Raw genomic sequence first — 14,322 nt, forward strand, 5'->3', positions numbered from 1 at the left:
TTTGGGATAACGTGAGGGTGAGTAAATAATGACAGATTTTTTTGGATCACAATGTATGTGTGTTTTTTTTTTCTACTGCGTTTTCCACTGAATGTTGAGAATTTATGAAAATAAGGCAGAATCTGCCATTTCAGTGCTTTTTATTCTCCCATACTTTGGTTTTTATTGGAAAGTTTTAGAAAGGCAAGCCATTGCAACTTGTGGCAAAGGTCTCACAGTGTTTGTTGAGACTTTGAATGGCTGCTGTTCACATTTGTGCATGGACAGTGCCAGACAAATTAACAAGCTACCAAGAAGAATTGATGGACTGTGTCATTTGGTGTCATTCTATAAAGCAGTTATTCAACACATAAACTTGCTGCTGCCTGTAGATTGCTTTGGAAAGCCACCAATTGGCAGCTATTTATGAGCCTTTTCCGAGAACACAAACAGGCTGAGAGGACAGTGCTAACAAGCTATTATAATTGTATTGTCAAACAGTTAGTACACTTCACTACGACTTTACTATGGTGTTAGGTTGTCATAAATGGCATTATTTCTTTGTTTAGTTGTTTACTGCTGATAATATTAATAATAATGATCATTTAAATGCTAATGTAAGTCAATGCAAGCATTGCAGCAAAATGGATGAATATGAAATATGCTGATGAGGATGCGCGTATGCTTCTACTCATTAATTTTTATAGGCCTTTGATTATGTGTGGGGTGCATTACTTGGAGTCAGTGATAACATATTGTTTCTGAAATGCCTTCGGGATTTGTATCACCAAACCCTGTTTCAATGATAAGGCAACATGGCTTGTACTGTATCTAGCCTGAAATGCATTACTGCAATGTGTTACTCAGCTCTGCACATTAATGTTGTTCTCTGGCTTTGTTCAAATGAAAGGCCTGAAAATGCTAGGATTTCACCTTAAAGCTTGCCTTTGAGTAGGGCGGCTGTGAATCCTCTCTGAGTGGGAGATATACTGGGTCTAATTGCTTGTGTGTTTAATGATGTTGACGTTTTGCTTTCGCCTCCTGCTCCAATAGCTCTAATTGTACTTTTACGGGGATGGAGGAAGAGAGACGGGGAAAGGGAAAGCACAAAGAACACGCAGCCCATCAATTTAGAGAGTGTGTTAATGTGGCACGTGTTTCCAAATATGCAACATCTGTTTAGCTTAACTAAAGCAGGCCTCTTCCCTCCTTACCCCATTTAGAAACAGCTGGGTTGTGTTATAGGAACGGAACTGTAACCTTCATGAAATAATTAGTTTCTAAATTGCGATTTTGTAATAGGAAAAAAAAGTCTTGATGGAATTTGATCAGTTCACATGTGACAGACATATTGATTGTGCTCTTTTATCAGTAATGCAGTTGTTTAGCGATAGCAAATTGTTTATAGTTTTGTAGGGTTAAATATATTCATTCAAAATCAGTTCTAATGTATTGTATTAATAGTAATCCTGTTCAATTCCGTTGATAATTGTGTTATTGAATTCTATTTTAAAAAAAAATCATGTATGTTAAAAAAGTTTGTACATTGCTGTATTTATTTTTTTTTAAATAAATTAACACCAGATACTTTTACATAATAAAGCATTTATTGCCGTTCACATCAAACATTTAGTAATAATAATTATATTATTGACTGTTAAGTGTTAATGATATGAGGAAATAACCTTGATAACATGGAGAGCACCAGCAATTTGGTTTGAATTTGTTCCACCCCGTTTCCTCCCTTTTTCTCTTGATGTCCAAACATATGAATTTTTATAAACTTAGCTTGAGATGCCAAAAGCAGTTTTTTAACACTATTCTATATCTGATAGAATGCACCAAACCTTAACATAAATTAACTTGAAAAATAAACACCAAAAAAGATAAGGCATCTGTTTCAAGGAATGATTCACTGGCATTTTGTTTTCCTTGACAAGATCCTCTTTTCCCCTTGAGGTTGCAAATCCCATGACACTTCCCATCATTCACTCATTCATTCATTTGTAAATCCTGTGTATGTAAACAGACGTTTGATAATTGATTCCCCTTCTTTCCCCCTCCTGTCAACTTTTTACTTTTTCATTTGTATCATCAATTTCGTGTGGAGCTGTTCCCCCTGCAGTTCACAAAGCAGACATTTACACTGACAACCCCTTGTGAACATCTGCTGTGTTTGAACGCTGTTGTGCTAATCTCTCTCATTATAGAAGGCTGATCAAATGCCAGAACCGATGCCACTTTTCCGTCCCAGAAGGCGACTGACACACTGTAGTCATTTTACTCCTGGAATGTCAATTTGAGACACTTATATTGCCATAATTCTTCTGCTAAAGTTAGATCCCTCGACAATATTAGCTTTTTTTTTTTTAAAGGATGACCTTTGATTTTTGTTTTCCCAACATAGATATTCCAAGCTTAGTGTGGAGGATCCAAACCCATTTTCTGACTTAAACAGGATTGCGGATGGTTTTTCTGTATTAAGGCACTGAACTTAGTTGGTTGAAAAAGGGATCGTTTCAGTCTCACTATCTTTTCCACACATGCCCTCTGAAACCTTTCTTCCACAATGCACCTTAGCCCTCAATGAGGCTGCCTGGAAGCACACGGCTTTCTGCCACACTCAGATAGGCTGCTTGTGAATGGAATGATGAGAGATACAGGTCTTTATGGTTCACCTGAGCATTGCACAGCCCCATAGCGACCTCTCCCCACACAAACACCCCCTCCTGCACTGAAACGCTATTTCATTTCCCCTCTCTAACTGTGTGATACATGGTAATGATGCCCAAAGCACTTTCTAAACACTTTTCTCCAAGGGCAAACTGCATTCTCCCCTCCGAATCCCCTGCTGTTGTTTATAATGGTTTATTAATAAACTATCTACTATAAGCCTAGGGTTTCACATGTGTAACGTCTTATTTTTTTTCTGTTTTACAGCACCGGTGAATCCTCATTGGAGTAAGTTGTTTTTTTTTCTAATTAGTAAAAAAAGGGGGGAGAAGAGCAATTTAAAAATATCTAGCTTTTGCCTTATGAAGTTTAGCATGAGTAAATGATCAACATGATCTCATTAGTATAGGTATAGCCATTTATATGTTTGTATAGACAGATTATGTATCAAAATATTAACATATGGATAGCTGCTGATTACCTTTTTTTATCTACACTAACGTGCAAAAGTTTAGGGTTGGTAAGATCTTTCAAATGTTTTTGAAAATAACTTTTCAATAATTGTATTTTAAAATGTTTGAGGTCAGTAGTTCTATTTATTTATTTATTTATTTTTTAAAAAAGCTCTTACGCTCACCAAGGCTGCATTTATTTTATCTGTCATTTTTAGCAGCCACTATTTAGAAATCATTCTTGCATGACTGGTGCCTGAGATGTTTTATTATTATTATTATCAATGTTGAAAACAGCTGCTTGATATTTTTGTGGAAACCATGACACATTTTTTGATGAATAGAATGTTCAAAAGAACAGGGTTTATTTTAAATAGAAATCTTTTGCAACATTATAAATAACTTTACTCTTACTTTTGATCAATTTAATGCATCCTTGATTAATAAAAGTATTAATTTCTTTCAAAACAAATCTTACTGACCTCAAACTATTGAATAGTAGGGAATGTATAATGCACATTTTACAAATTTGAAAGCATATACATACAAATGTTTTAAAATCCAAAGGTTTATTGTATATTAAATTCATGGATTTTATTGTTGTTATAACATGTGAAAATTAAAAATGTTTAATACCATCACATTTTTTAACACTGCATTTATCAAATTTGTCATTTAAAGGATTCTTTTTTTCTCTGTAATTTCTAATGGTCATAAATATTGTGACAGTTCACATGGGTAAAACTAAAACATTTAAATGTGACATCAACAGTTTTTGACTAGTTCATAAATTTGAACTCTGATGATGATGATGAAAGCAGTCTTAAGAAAAATTGTACAAATGTGCTTCTAAAGATCTTAAAAAGAGCTTGTCTTAGATGTTTCTATACATTGATATTGTACATTTCTACACTGTAAAAAATATTGTTGGTTTAACTTAAAAAAATAAGTAACTTGGTTGCCTTAAAATTTTAAGTTCATTGAAATGGAAAAAAATGAGTTAATACAATGAAGGAGATAGATTTTAATCATCAGAAACTCAAAATATTATTGTACTGTTTTTTCTGCTGAAACAACCATAGGTAAGTTTCAGTGTGGCTTCGAAGAGGACACCATCTGTATGTTCACCCAGGATAAAACTGAAGAGTTTGATTGGACAAGACATAGCGCTGCCACCAGGGACACTAAATATACACCCAACACTGGACCCAGCAGTGACCGCAGTGGCTCTAAACAAGGTATGCTGCACACGTGCCACTTAGTATTAAATCAAAACGGTAAGTTAAATATAGATAGACGTGGCTTTATGACTAAGCCAAAGTCAAACAATTCAAGATTCATACTTTCACAAATAAGTTAATGAATTGTTGTTCATCAGTGGCATAATGGATGCTTAGTAAAAGGTTATATCGTCAGCAAAATGAAGCTTGTGACTTTTAGAGGGAGGCTAATAGCATTAGCGTCCAAAGGCACTTTCAATTTCTCATGTTTCTAAAAGAGTGCACAGGCCTTCTTTTGGTTGGGCGATGTTTAGAGGAAGAGGCTCAGTGGGTTCCATTAGCTGCACTTTCAGAAAAATGGTGTCAGTCATTAAACCTGACATCGGATCACGACAGATCCGGTGTGCAACTGGATAATTTCCATGGGTCAACACATCACTAATGCAATCAGCTTGTCTAGTACTTTGAAGTAGTCGAATCTGAAGAATGCAAGTCATAATTTGAGAAAGAACGGTAGGGTGTTTATTTAATATATTTACTGAAGTGGGTTTTTAAGTGTTGCAGGGATGATGTAATTTTTTGTTGCCAAATCCTCGGTTTTCCCGCATAACATTAGTTTTACGACGTCTTTATGAAGCTTTTGAAGTGGTAGTTGTGTAGCTGTCAATGGAGAATACATAACTTCCCATGATTTTATTAAAAACATCTTAATTTGTGTTACGAATATGAATGAAAGTCTTACCGGTTTGGAATATGACAATATTTTCCTTTTTGGGTACACTAACCCTTTAAGCTTCTGACAAATCTTTCAACCTCTAAAAAATAGTCATAATAAGCATAAATATAACCACAACAAGACTGTAAAAGAGAACTAGTGAGTTTATGAGTGAGTTGATACTTGTTCAATCTGATCATGTCTAATGTCCCCGGCAACATCTGGTCCCATTTTAGCCACTTGATAGCAACTGACTTTTGCAAGACACATAAAAGCTTTAAAAAAATGATGTACTTAATGTAATAAAGAAGGGAAACAATTGTGTTAACCACAAACCTTATTTCAGGCTTTTATTGACTTGAGGATGATGGAACCGGAAGTGCTAAAATGCTAAGTTGTTTCAGGACTCATTCTTGCAGCACTTTGTTAATATTTCAATTTATGGGTGTTTAAGGGCTTGGCTTGAGTGGGAGCAAAAAACGCAGGTCAATAGCTTTTTAAGTCACTCTGACCTGATGTGAAAGGAAAGAAATATGTCTTTTAAAAGGCTATGAGAAATGTGAATTGAAAAAGCATTTGTCCTCCTCTATGGTCATTGAGGTCCTATATTGATTATTCTGAGGCAGCGCTAAGTTCAATGGACGTGTATTACAGCTTGGAGAAATTATATCCTGATAATTTACCATGTGTTGAACTGGGATTTTGGTGCTAAACAATTTTAATTATTGTTCCAAATTTAATTCATTCTCTTGATTTGATGTATTTGTATACACTACCATTTAAATGTTTGGGATCGGTACATTTTTCTTTATTATTATTTTAAAAAATGTATCACGGCTTCCAGAAAGAAAAAAAAATAACAAAACAGCAATTATCAGCATTTAAAAGTAGTGATCATCATATTAGCCTGATTTCTGAAGGATCATGTGACACTGAACACTATATTAATGGATGCTGAAAATTCACCTTTGACATCACAGAATAAATCACATTGTATAATATATTCAAATAGAAAACAGTTTTTTAAATTGTAATAATATTTATTTTTGAGTAAGAGACTTCTTTCAAAAAACAAAAGAAATGTACCAACCTCAAACTTTTGAACAGTAGTGTGGGAGCTACTATGATCAGGTCATTTTTATGTACTTGTGGACTTTGCACAGGTTTCTACATGTATATTGAGACCTCACGACCACGTCTGGAGGGAGACAAGGCCCGACTGTTGACCCCATCCTTCAATGTTGCCCCTAAAAATCCCTACGGGAATGTGGCCCCCAACCCAACGTACTGCTTCAGCTTCTACTACCACATGAATGGGAAGCATATAGGTGGGTCACTGTTAGACTAGTACATTGCAGGGACTTCTGATGTGATCATAAAGGGGATGCGGATTACTTATTTTAATTGTTTCTAATTAGTGTTGATGAGCTGTAACCTCTATTACTACTCTAGTGTGTTTGACATCACAAATCTACTGTTCATATGAGGGCTTGATGACCAGGGCTACGTTTCTTCTTACTTCTTATTCCCTTCCCATTTCACTTTTTTGGAAACGCAGCCCTGGTCAGTTAGTGACGGGCAGATATGGGCTGGAACGTTCTTACTTTCAGTGTCTCAAGATGTAAACAAAGATGAAATGTCTACCACTTTCCAGTTAGATATTTATAAAATGTCAAAATATGGACAGGTTCTAAAATGTTTTATGTATGAACCTATTTAATGTATGAATTTTATTTCTCAGAAATGTTTTTTTTTTATACAGTATGTCACAAGTGTGATTTTATCGTAATAACTTTGTCACAGTTTTGTTGTATAATGTTATAAATTGCAGTGTGACATGTATCTCAAAATGTTACTATATCTTATTTTAAACTTGTATAAGGATTTCCTGATTTTTGTATTTTAGATGCTATTTTACTTTAGGTGGAAACAGGTGTACATATAAATTTATATTACTGTTTTAATTTAGGTGGAAAAATGCCTACATATAAAAATATATGTCTCATAATTATTTAATTATGAGAATAAAATCTTTAAATCTCATAGACTTTACATATATGTCGAAATTGCACATTTATTTCTCATAACCTACACTTTGTCTCAAAAATAACGGATTTATTTTCTATATTTTATTTTTTACTCTCAGACAGAAATGGGTTTCCATATAAGTTAACATGCTAGTCAGAAATTTGCAGTGTACTCTTTGGTCTATTCGGGGATGGAAACACTTGCTATTAAAGATTTCTAGTGGACTAAGTGCTGTAAATGACTTAGACCAATAACTCAATTTGTTCTCTGTGGTACACATACATTTCTATAGTTTCTTTTTTCATGCTCACTTTATGCTGCTGCAGTTGAGCTGAACATGCTGTCGCACTTCTGGGGTAGCAATTACCTCCATGGCCTCACAGACAAGCTTGTAACTGCAATTTTCTGCTTCACGAAGCTGTGTGCTTTTAGAATAGTAAGTGTGAAGCTAATTCCAACTCACCAGGGTTTTCTCTTCCTGGCTTTTTACACGTGGTCTCATCGGGCGTCGTGACCAACAAGATCTCCTGTCTGGCTGCACAGCAAACAATCGAGACAACGTTAGATGGCAACATGGTTTTGACATAAAAACCTACCCAAGTAGTTTTTAAAGGTGCAAGTAAAATTCATTTTGCGTATGTTGCACTAGCCTATATTCCAGTTGTCTTTAACTTATACTGACAACTAGTGGTTTGGATGGACTGTAATGCAAATACAAATGGTTCAGTTAAAATGCAATTATAGTAATATTCTGCTTGTTACGTGATCTCAAAATGCCAGCCACTGACAAAATAAATATTATTAAGGAACTAATATGACTAGAGTCCTCATCTCATTTTTGCCAAAAATGTTGTAATGATGGAAAAAAACAACATTGTTAATGAAGAACGAAATGGCAACAAGATTTTTTTGTGTGTGTTGTTTCAATGTTTCACTCTTTTTTTATGCCGTTTTTCTCCAGAAAGTGTATCTTAGCATTAATAGCATCACATCTCTGTAGCACTAATCTCATTGTTTCCTCATTTGCAATGAAATGAAACATCCCAGAGACCTGAGAGAGTGATACAGATTTTCTTCCAGCGTTTCATTTCATTACCGTAGAATTAGAGTGGTAGCAATTATATATATATATATATATATATATATATATATATATATATGATGTAGTGTGTATATGTAGTGCCAGTATATACAGTGTATATTCAACAGCAGTGATTGTGTTCTGAACAGATTTATGATTGATTTCTTCTGGAGATGGAGATGAGTCGATGTCTCTTCAAGGTCACTGAACCTTGCAGTTGCTATGTAATACATGAGAAAGGTTCCAAGGGCAATATGTAGTTAACTGGCATATTGCATCTAATGACTTCTACTGACAATAAGTGCATATGCCTTTTTTTCAAGGAACGTTAAACGTGTATTTGAGACAGAAGAGCCAGACGGGTCAGGATACGTCTGTGTGGACCCTGAGTGGGAACCAAGGAGACCGTTGGAGGCAAGCCAGAGTTAACATCAATCCAACATCCTCTTTCCAGGTGCCGTTTTCTGTCTTCTTTTTGCTTGCATGATAACTCAAAAATAATATAAGAAATATAATAATAAAATAATGTAATATTTTATGATAAAAACGACATGAATAATATTTTTCTCATTTATATAATATAATTTATGCAATTTAATGTACTTTGTATTCAAAATGAAATGAAAAGCCAGTGAAAATGTTTGTTTTTTTTTTCTTCTGCCCGTTCATTTAGATGGTTGTGGAGGGTATACGTGGCTCTGGCATTGAGGGGGATATTGCTATAGACGATGTGGCCATAGAGGAAGGAGAGTGTCGAGACCCCCCACCCAGTAGTAGTAAGTATATTGGAAAAAAAAATTTAAGAAATGGATTTTGAGTTTATTACAATGACATAAAAAATTAATAAGAAAAATAATAATTGTAATTAATGTCATGCTATTGTAATAAGGGTCAAATTGATTAGAAATAATACATGTAATTCATTCCTATGAATGCATTGCTCACCAAGGCTGCATTTATTTCATCAAAACAGTGATGTTGTGAAATATAATTACAATTTAAAATACCTTTTACACTTTGTGTATCTTAAAAAGTAATGTATTCCTGATTTTTCAGCAGCTATTACTCCAGTCTTCAGTGTAACATGATCCCTCAGAAATTCTTTCAGGTTTTTTTTTTTTTTTTTTTTTTTGAAAGAAAAGTTTTAGAAAAGTTTAAAGAAAGTTAAAAAGAACAACATTTATTTGAAATATATATTTTTTAACATTTGAAATGTATTTACTATCACTTTTGATCAGCTTAATTAAACCTTTGCTGAATACCTGTTTAGTATAAATAAATAGGTCACAAGAACAAACAATTGTGGAAGAAACCTTTCTGTAGGATCAAGGCTAACAAATCTGTATTATCTTTTATTTTTCTTGTCAAGATAATCCACCAGCTTGAAGGACTCTTTCATGACTCCGCAAACATTTACAATGTTTTTTTTTTTTTAATTAAAGCATCGCACATTGAAAGAAAGATGTTCTACAGATACAGAGCGTAGACAAACCTCATTAAAGTTCTAAAGGACAGAAGAATTGTTATTCTCTGAATTATTTACAAAACACTGAGGAATGAATATTTGTTCACATCCATACCTGCATTTTGTTTTTGTCTTTATTCCCACAGATATAAGATCTCTGGCTTCTTCCGCTGCAGTGCATATATGGCAGCTCTGTCTCACTTTACTTTTGGTCTTGGTCGGCCTCCGAAGGTGACCTCATCACATAGAGGTGGAACCCAGCTTTGGCATTCATTGAGATTTCGGCTGACTCGGACTGCCTGAAGACGACAACCAAAGATTCATCCCGTCTACACAAAAGGAACGTAGGTTTTAGATCAGTGCGAATGAAGAGGAAGCCGGGGAGGGAATCTGAAGCTTGCTAACACATTGGCACGAGTATTATGCTGGAGTCCACTCAAGATCTTGAGGAAAAAGCCCATTACCGTTGTCAGTGTTAGAAAGAAAAGAACAGGTGGATGGTTACAGCAGGGCGGCTTTGAGAGACTTAATAGGGGAATCTTTCAAAGCACAAAGACGTAACATGTATTTCTATCACTACATGCTTTTTGCTTTGTTAAACGTCTGATTCTATCATCAAAGACCTCATTATGTCACAATATGTAATACTGAACCACATGAAGGAAGCTTCTGAGAAGGAAAAAAAACAAGGATACCTGAGTCGGTAACAAAAATGAATGATTGTTTGAAAAAAAAAGAAAAAAAAGAAAATGTGTTCGTTTCTTTTGTCTGAAAATAGAGGTATGTCAAATACATTTGCGCTTTTCGTATCTCCCTGTGCTCTGATGTTATCGGTTTGATGTGAACATCAGGGCTCCAAAAATGTGTGTTGTTTTAAAGGGGAGAACAATCTCTATGTAAAGTATGTTTTCCGACAGATGGGGCGTTCATGTACTTGTCCTTTGTGCTTTAACGGAGCAAATTTAACAGACGGCGTCCCGATACGCCCATTCTGTGCTCTATATGTTTCATTCTTACTCTATGTGTTTCGTTATATTAGGTATGTTACCAAACTCATCTGAATCGATATTAACAGCTAATCACGCAGCTGACACAACGAACACCGTCTCTCACTGAGAATCATTGAGTTGACCTTTCATTTCAGTGCAACTCTGCTAAACAACAGCAGTAGAGAACTGCTGAACATCACGATGCTAGTGTGGATGTAAATCTCCCCACTGTGTCCGCTTGCAGTCGTTTTCTCCAGGTGCGTAAAGATAGCAGGAACATGGAGTTGCTGTTTGTTATGAAATCAAGTGCCTTCAGAGCCTCTGTAAAATCATTTTACTGTGCTACTGTATCATCAATAGCATTTCTTTTTGGCACGGTTTATAGCGTACATACACGCGTGAGATGAAAGGTGAAAATCAGAGAGCCACGATGAGAGACGGGGGCCCATTTTGAGCGTCACTGATGTCTTGCATTCCACATACTGTTAGATGATGACTTATTTTTATTTCGACAGCATACATCCCACCTGCTCCACATCCGACTGATATAAGGAAAACAATGGCGGTGGGACTGGACTAAAAGCACCATTGATTCCTCAGTAGGACATCTGGGAGCTATTATCACCAGGTGAAAAACAGCCGGGAGGGTCACTATGAAATCCGCCTGAGAAATCTGATGAGACTTCTGTGCCGCCGAAAAAGGCATTTTTTTTTTTCTGACATCCCGAGGACTGAGAGGTATGAGAAAATGAGGACCTTTTAGAGGACTGATGCTCACGCTGGACAAAATGATCAGCCTTGATCTGGATCCATCCGGTTGGATTCGTACAAATGATATTTTATTACTCTAATGAAAATGACTGCTTTTACAAAAACTGAACTACAAACTATGAACTACCTGAGACCATCCGTTACCTTAACCAGCTGGTTTTTGGACATGTATTGTAAAATCACTTTTCTCATTCATCTTACTCATTTCTGAGGAAGAATTACGTTGCTCTCTCAGTTTTTTCAGCCCAAAAATGTTCCTTCGGACAACAAATATATATATATATATATATATATATATATATATATATATGTTTTCTTTTTTGTCTTCAACATTTATTCATTTCTAAAAATCCCTTTTCATTATTATATTATGACATAATTTGAATCTATAGTATGACATTATAAAATAATATCAAATATATGAGATTATATGCAAATACACCTGGTAGGGAGGTCTATGGAAATGGTTTCACACTTATTCAGACAAAGCACAATGTGAAATATTAATGTCAATATTCAGAAACACAATACCTTAAACACACAATAAGTTGTTTTTTCTCAATTTTATTAAAGTTACAATCAACAGGAATAAACTATCGAATTCTTTACATTAAAAAAAAGATATTTTACATCTCGGTTCAATAAAAGGCTTTCATGGTATTGTGTGTGGGTGATGTTTTCATTGGACTTCTTTTTTCACTTGCTTGGACATCTTCTCAAAAAATGCTATATGGCCAAACAAAATCTTAGAGCAAATTATCAGTTTTTATCCTCTAATTCGAGTATTGATTGATCAATGGAAAAGTTTCTGGATGGATGGATGGACGGACAGATAGATCTGACTTAAAGGGATAACAGTTAGTTCACTTTGAAATGAATTTCTGATATGTTTTAGCTTACCTCAAGGGCATCCAAGATGTAGGTGTCTTTGTTTCCACAGTATTTTCAATTTTGACATTTTTCGGTCAAACCGGTGTTGTCTGTCAGTCATATAATGCAGTTTTAGGGGGTCCACCTCAAAGAGAATGCACAGAGAAGTCAAATTAAACATGATTTAATGACTCGTACATTGTAAGTACACACTGATGGCCTAAGACACGAAACGAGCGGTTTGTGTGAGAAAACGAACAGTATTTTTTATTTTTTTTTACCTCTTATTAACAGCCGTCGAACTGATCTGAATCAGATGTGCAACTGAACCGAACTGAAATCTCCATGTAAACAATGCGTGATGTAGACGCGCGAGAGATCACTTCGGGCGTAACGTCTGGAGACAGAGACGGTTCAGTTCGGTTCAGTTGCACATCTGATTCAGATCAGTTCGACGGCTGTTAACAAGAGGTAAAAACTATATAAATACTGTTCGTTTTCTCACACAAACCGCTCGTTTCGTGTCTTAGGCCATCAGTGTGTACTTACATTCACGAGTCATTAAATCATGTTTAATTTGACTTCTCTGTGCATGCTCTTTGAGATCATGGACCCCCTAAAACTGCATTATATGACTGACAGACAACACTGGTTTGACCGAAAAAGGTCAAAATTGAAAATGCTGTGGAAACAAAGACACCTACATCTTGGATGCCCTTGAGGTAAGCTAAAACATATCAAAAATTAATTTGAAAGTGAACTATCCCTTTAATTCTCACCTATTTTGGCAATTGTAGCAAAATTACCAACAATAGATTTGTCCATTTGGTAAATAGAGCTGCTCATTTAAAATACATCACTTCTGTATTGTTTTTATGGCTCAAGCTGGACTCAAACATTCAAGCAGCACTGTGTGTGTGGGGAGAGAGATATATTTTGTCATTCCATGAAACGAAAGCTTTGAATTTTGAAAAGAAGATGTGCAGTTACAGTTCCACTAACCATCACTTAACAGAACATTTGCCGTCTTAATTATGGTAAAACCCGTGTGTGGTTGCGCCTTGGGCTGCAAACCCACTTTAAGCCATAAAAAGTGTGCTAAATGAAGTTGCAGAGAGACTGTCACTAATCCTTACAAAGACCCATCTTATTTTGTAGTTTGAGGGGTCTCACCACAGGGTGTCTGGTAGTTTCATCAAAAAATAGATTACAGATTTAGTTTTGGGCCTCATTTGATCTTCGGTTGAAATTGTAAAAATGCATATGAAATGGCTTACTGAAATGTATTCAGTTCAGGCTTATTTACTAATCTTGACATACATTTCAGCAGTTGTATAGCCTTTGAATACCTTTTCACTGAAACATCCTGCATCAGATATATCATAAGTTTTCGTTGGATTATCTGTTCAGCTGGGTGGCCAAATCATTCCACAGATCCTTATAATAAAACAAGCAAGTGGCACACCTAGGCCTGCTATACCCCTCAAACAAACAATTAATAGAGAAAGCTGTGCACATGCAAGTAACAATATAATAACTGCTATAAAGAATGAAATTGAGAAAAATACACAGCTTAAACATAGAAAATCAAAGAAAAATAGGCTCTCGTGGTTTAATGAATCCCTTTGGGACAAAATGAAACAGTGATAACGCTCTCAAGGTTTCACTTAAAGGGGGGGTTGACTGCTTTTTTTTCTTTGCATGATTGTGTTTATGGGGTGCAATATAACATGTATTCGTGGTTTTTCTTTTTTTTAAAGTCTTATTTTTCATAAACTTCACCTTTATTGTAACCCGCGCCCGCCTCTGTCCTTGAACGAGCTGTTGACTTCCTGAGTCTATGAAACCACTCCCTCAGAAACAGGCAGGGGGCTCAGATTGGTTAGTTTGGCCCGGTGTGTTGTGATTGGCTAAACTGTCGCTCACGTTGTCCGGAAGGTTAACGCCTTTACGGGCGAAACGTGCATGTCATGAGCTCCGGTCCAGATGTAAATATGTGTCGAACAGCAGTATCAGTTTGAGTCAGAATCAGACCGAGAAAGCCGCGATGAAGAGAGTCAAACAGAATCTCACCGCACA

The 14,322-nt window shown here is 35.6% G+C and overlaps 1 protein-coding gene across 1 annotated transcript in view; it reads left to right on the forward strand.

Moving 5' to 3' along the window:
• The window catches only part of mdga2a (MAM domain containing glycosylphosphatidylinositol anchor 2a), a 128,377-nt gene extending 116,344 nt beyond the window's left edge, over window positions 1–12,033 (forward strand). The window contains exons 12-17 of the mRNA XM_039679659.2: window positions 2,920–2,940; window positions 4,187–4,342; window positions 6,203–6,367; window positions 8,472–8,602; window positions 8,822–8,924; window positions 9,760–12,033. Of these exons, the coding sequence (XP_039535593.2) occupies window positions 2,920–2,940; window positions 4,187–4,342; window positions 6,203–6,367; window positions 8,472–8,602; window positions 8,822–8,924; window positions 9,760–9,848 (665 nt within the window). The 3' untranslated portion in view covers window positions 9,849–12,033. The remainder of the gene's footprint in view (window positions 1–2,919; window positions 2,941–4,186; window positions 4,343–6,202; window positions 6,368–8,471; window positions 8,603–8,821; window positions 8,925–9,759) is intronic.
• Window positions 12,034–14,322: the final 2,289 nt, after the last annotated feature.

The sequence above is a fragment of the Pimephales promelas genome, chromosome 15 (assembly GCF_988280905.1).
Source record: "Pimephales promelas chromosome 15, fPimPro1.hap1.1, whole genome shotgun sequence".
Lineage (NCBI taxonomy): Eukaryota > Metazoa > Chordata > Actinopteri > Cypriniformes > Leuciscidae > Pimephales > Pimephales promelas.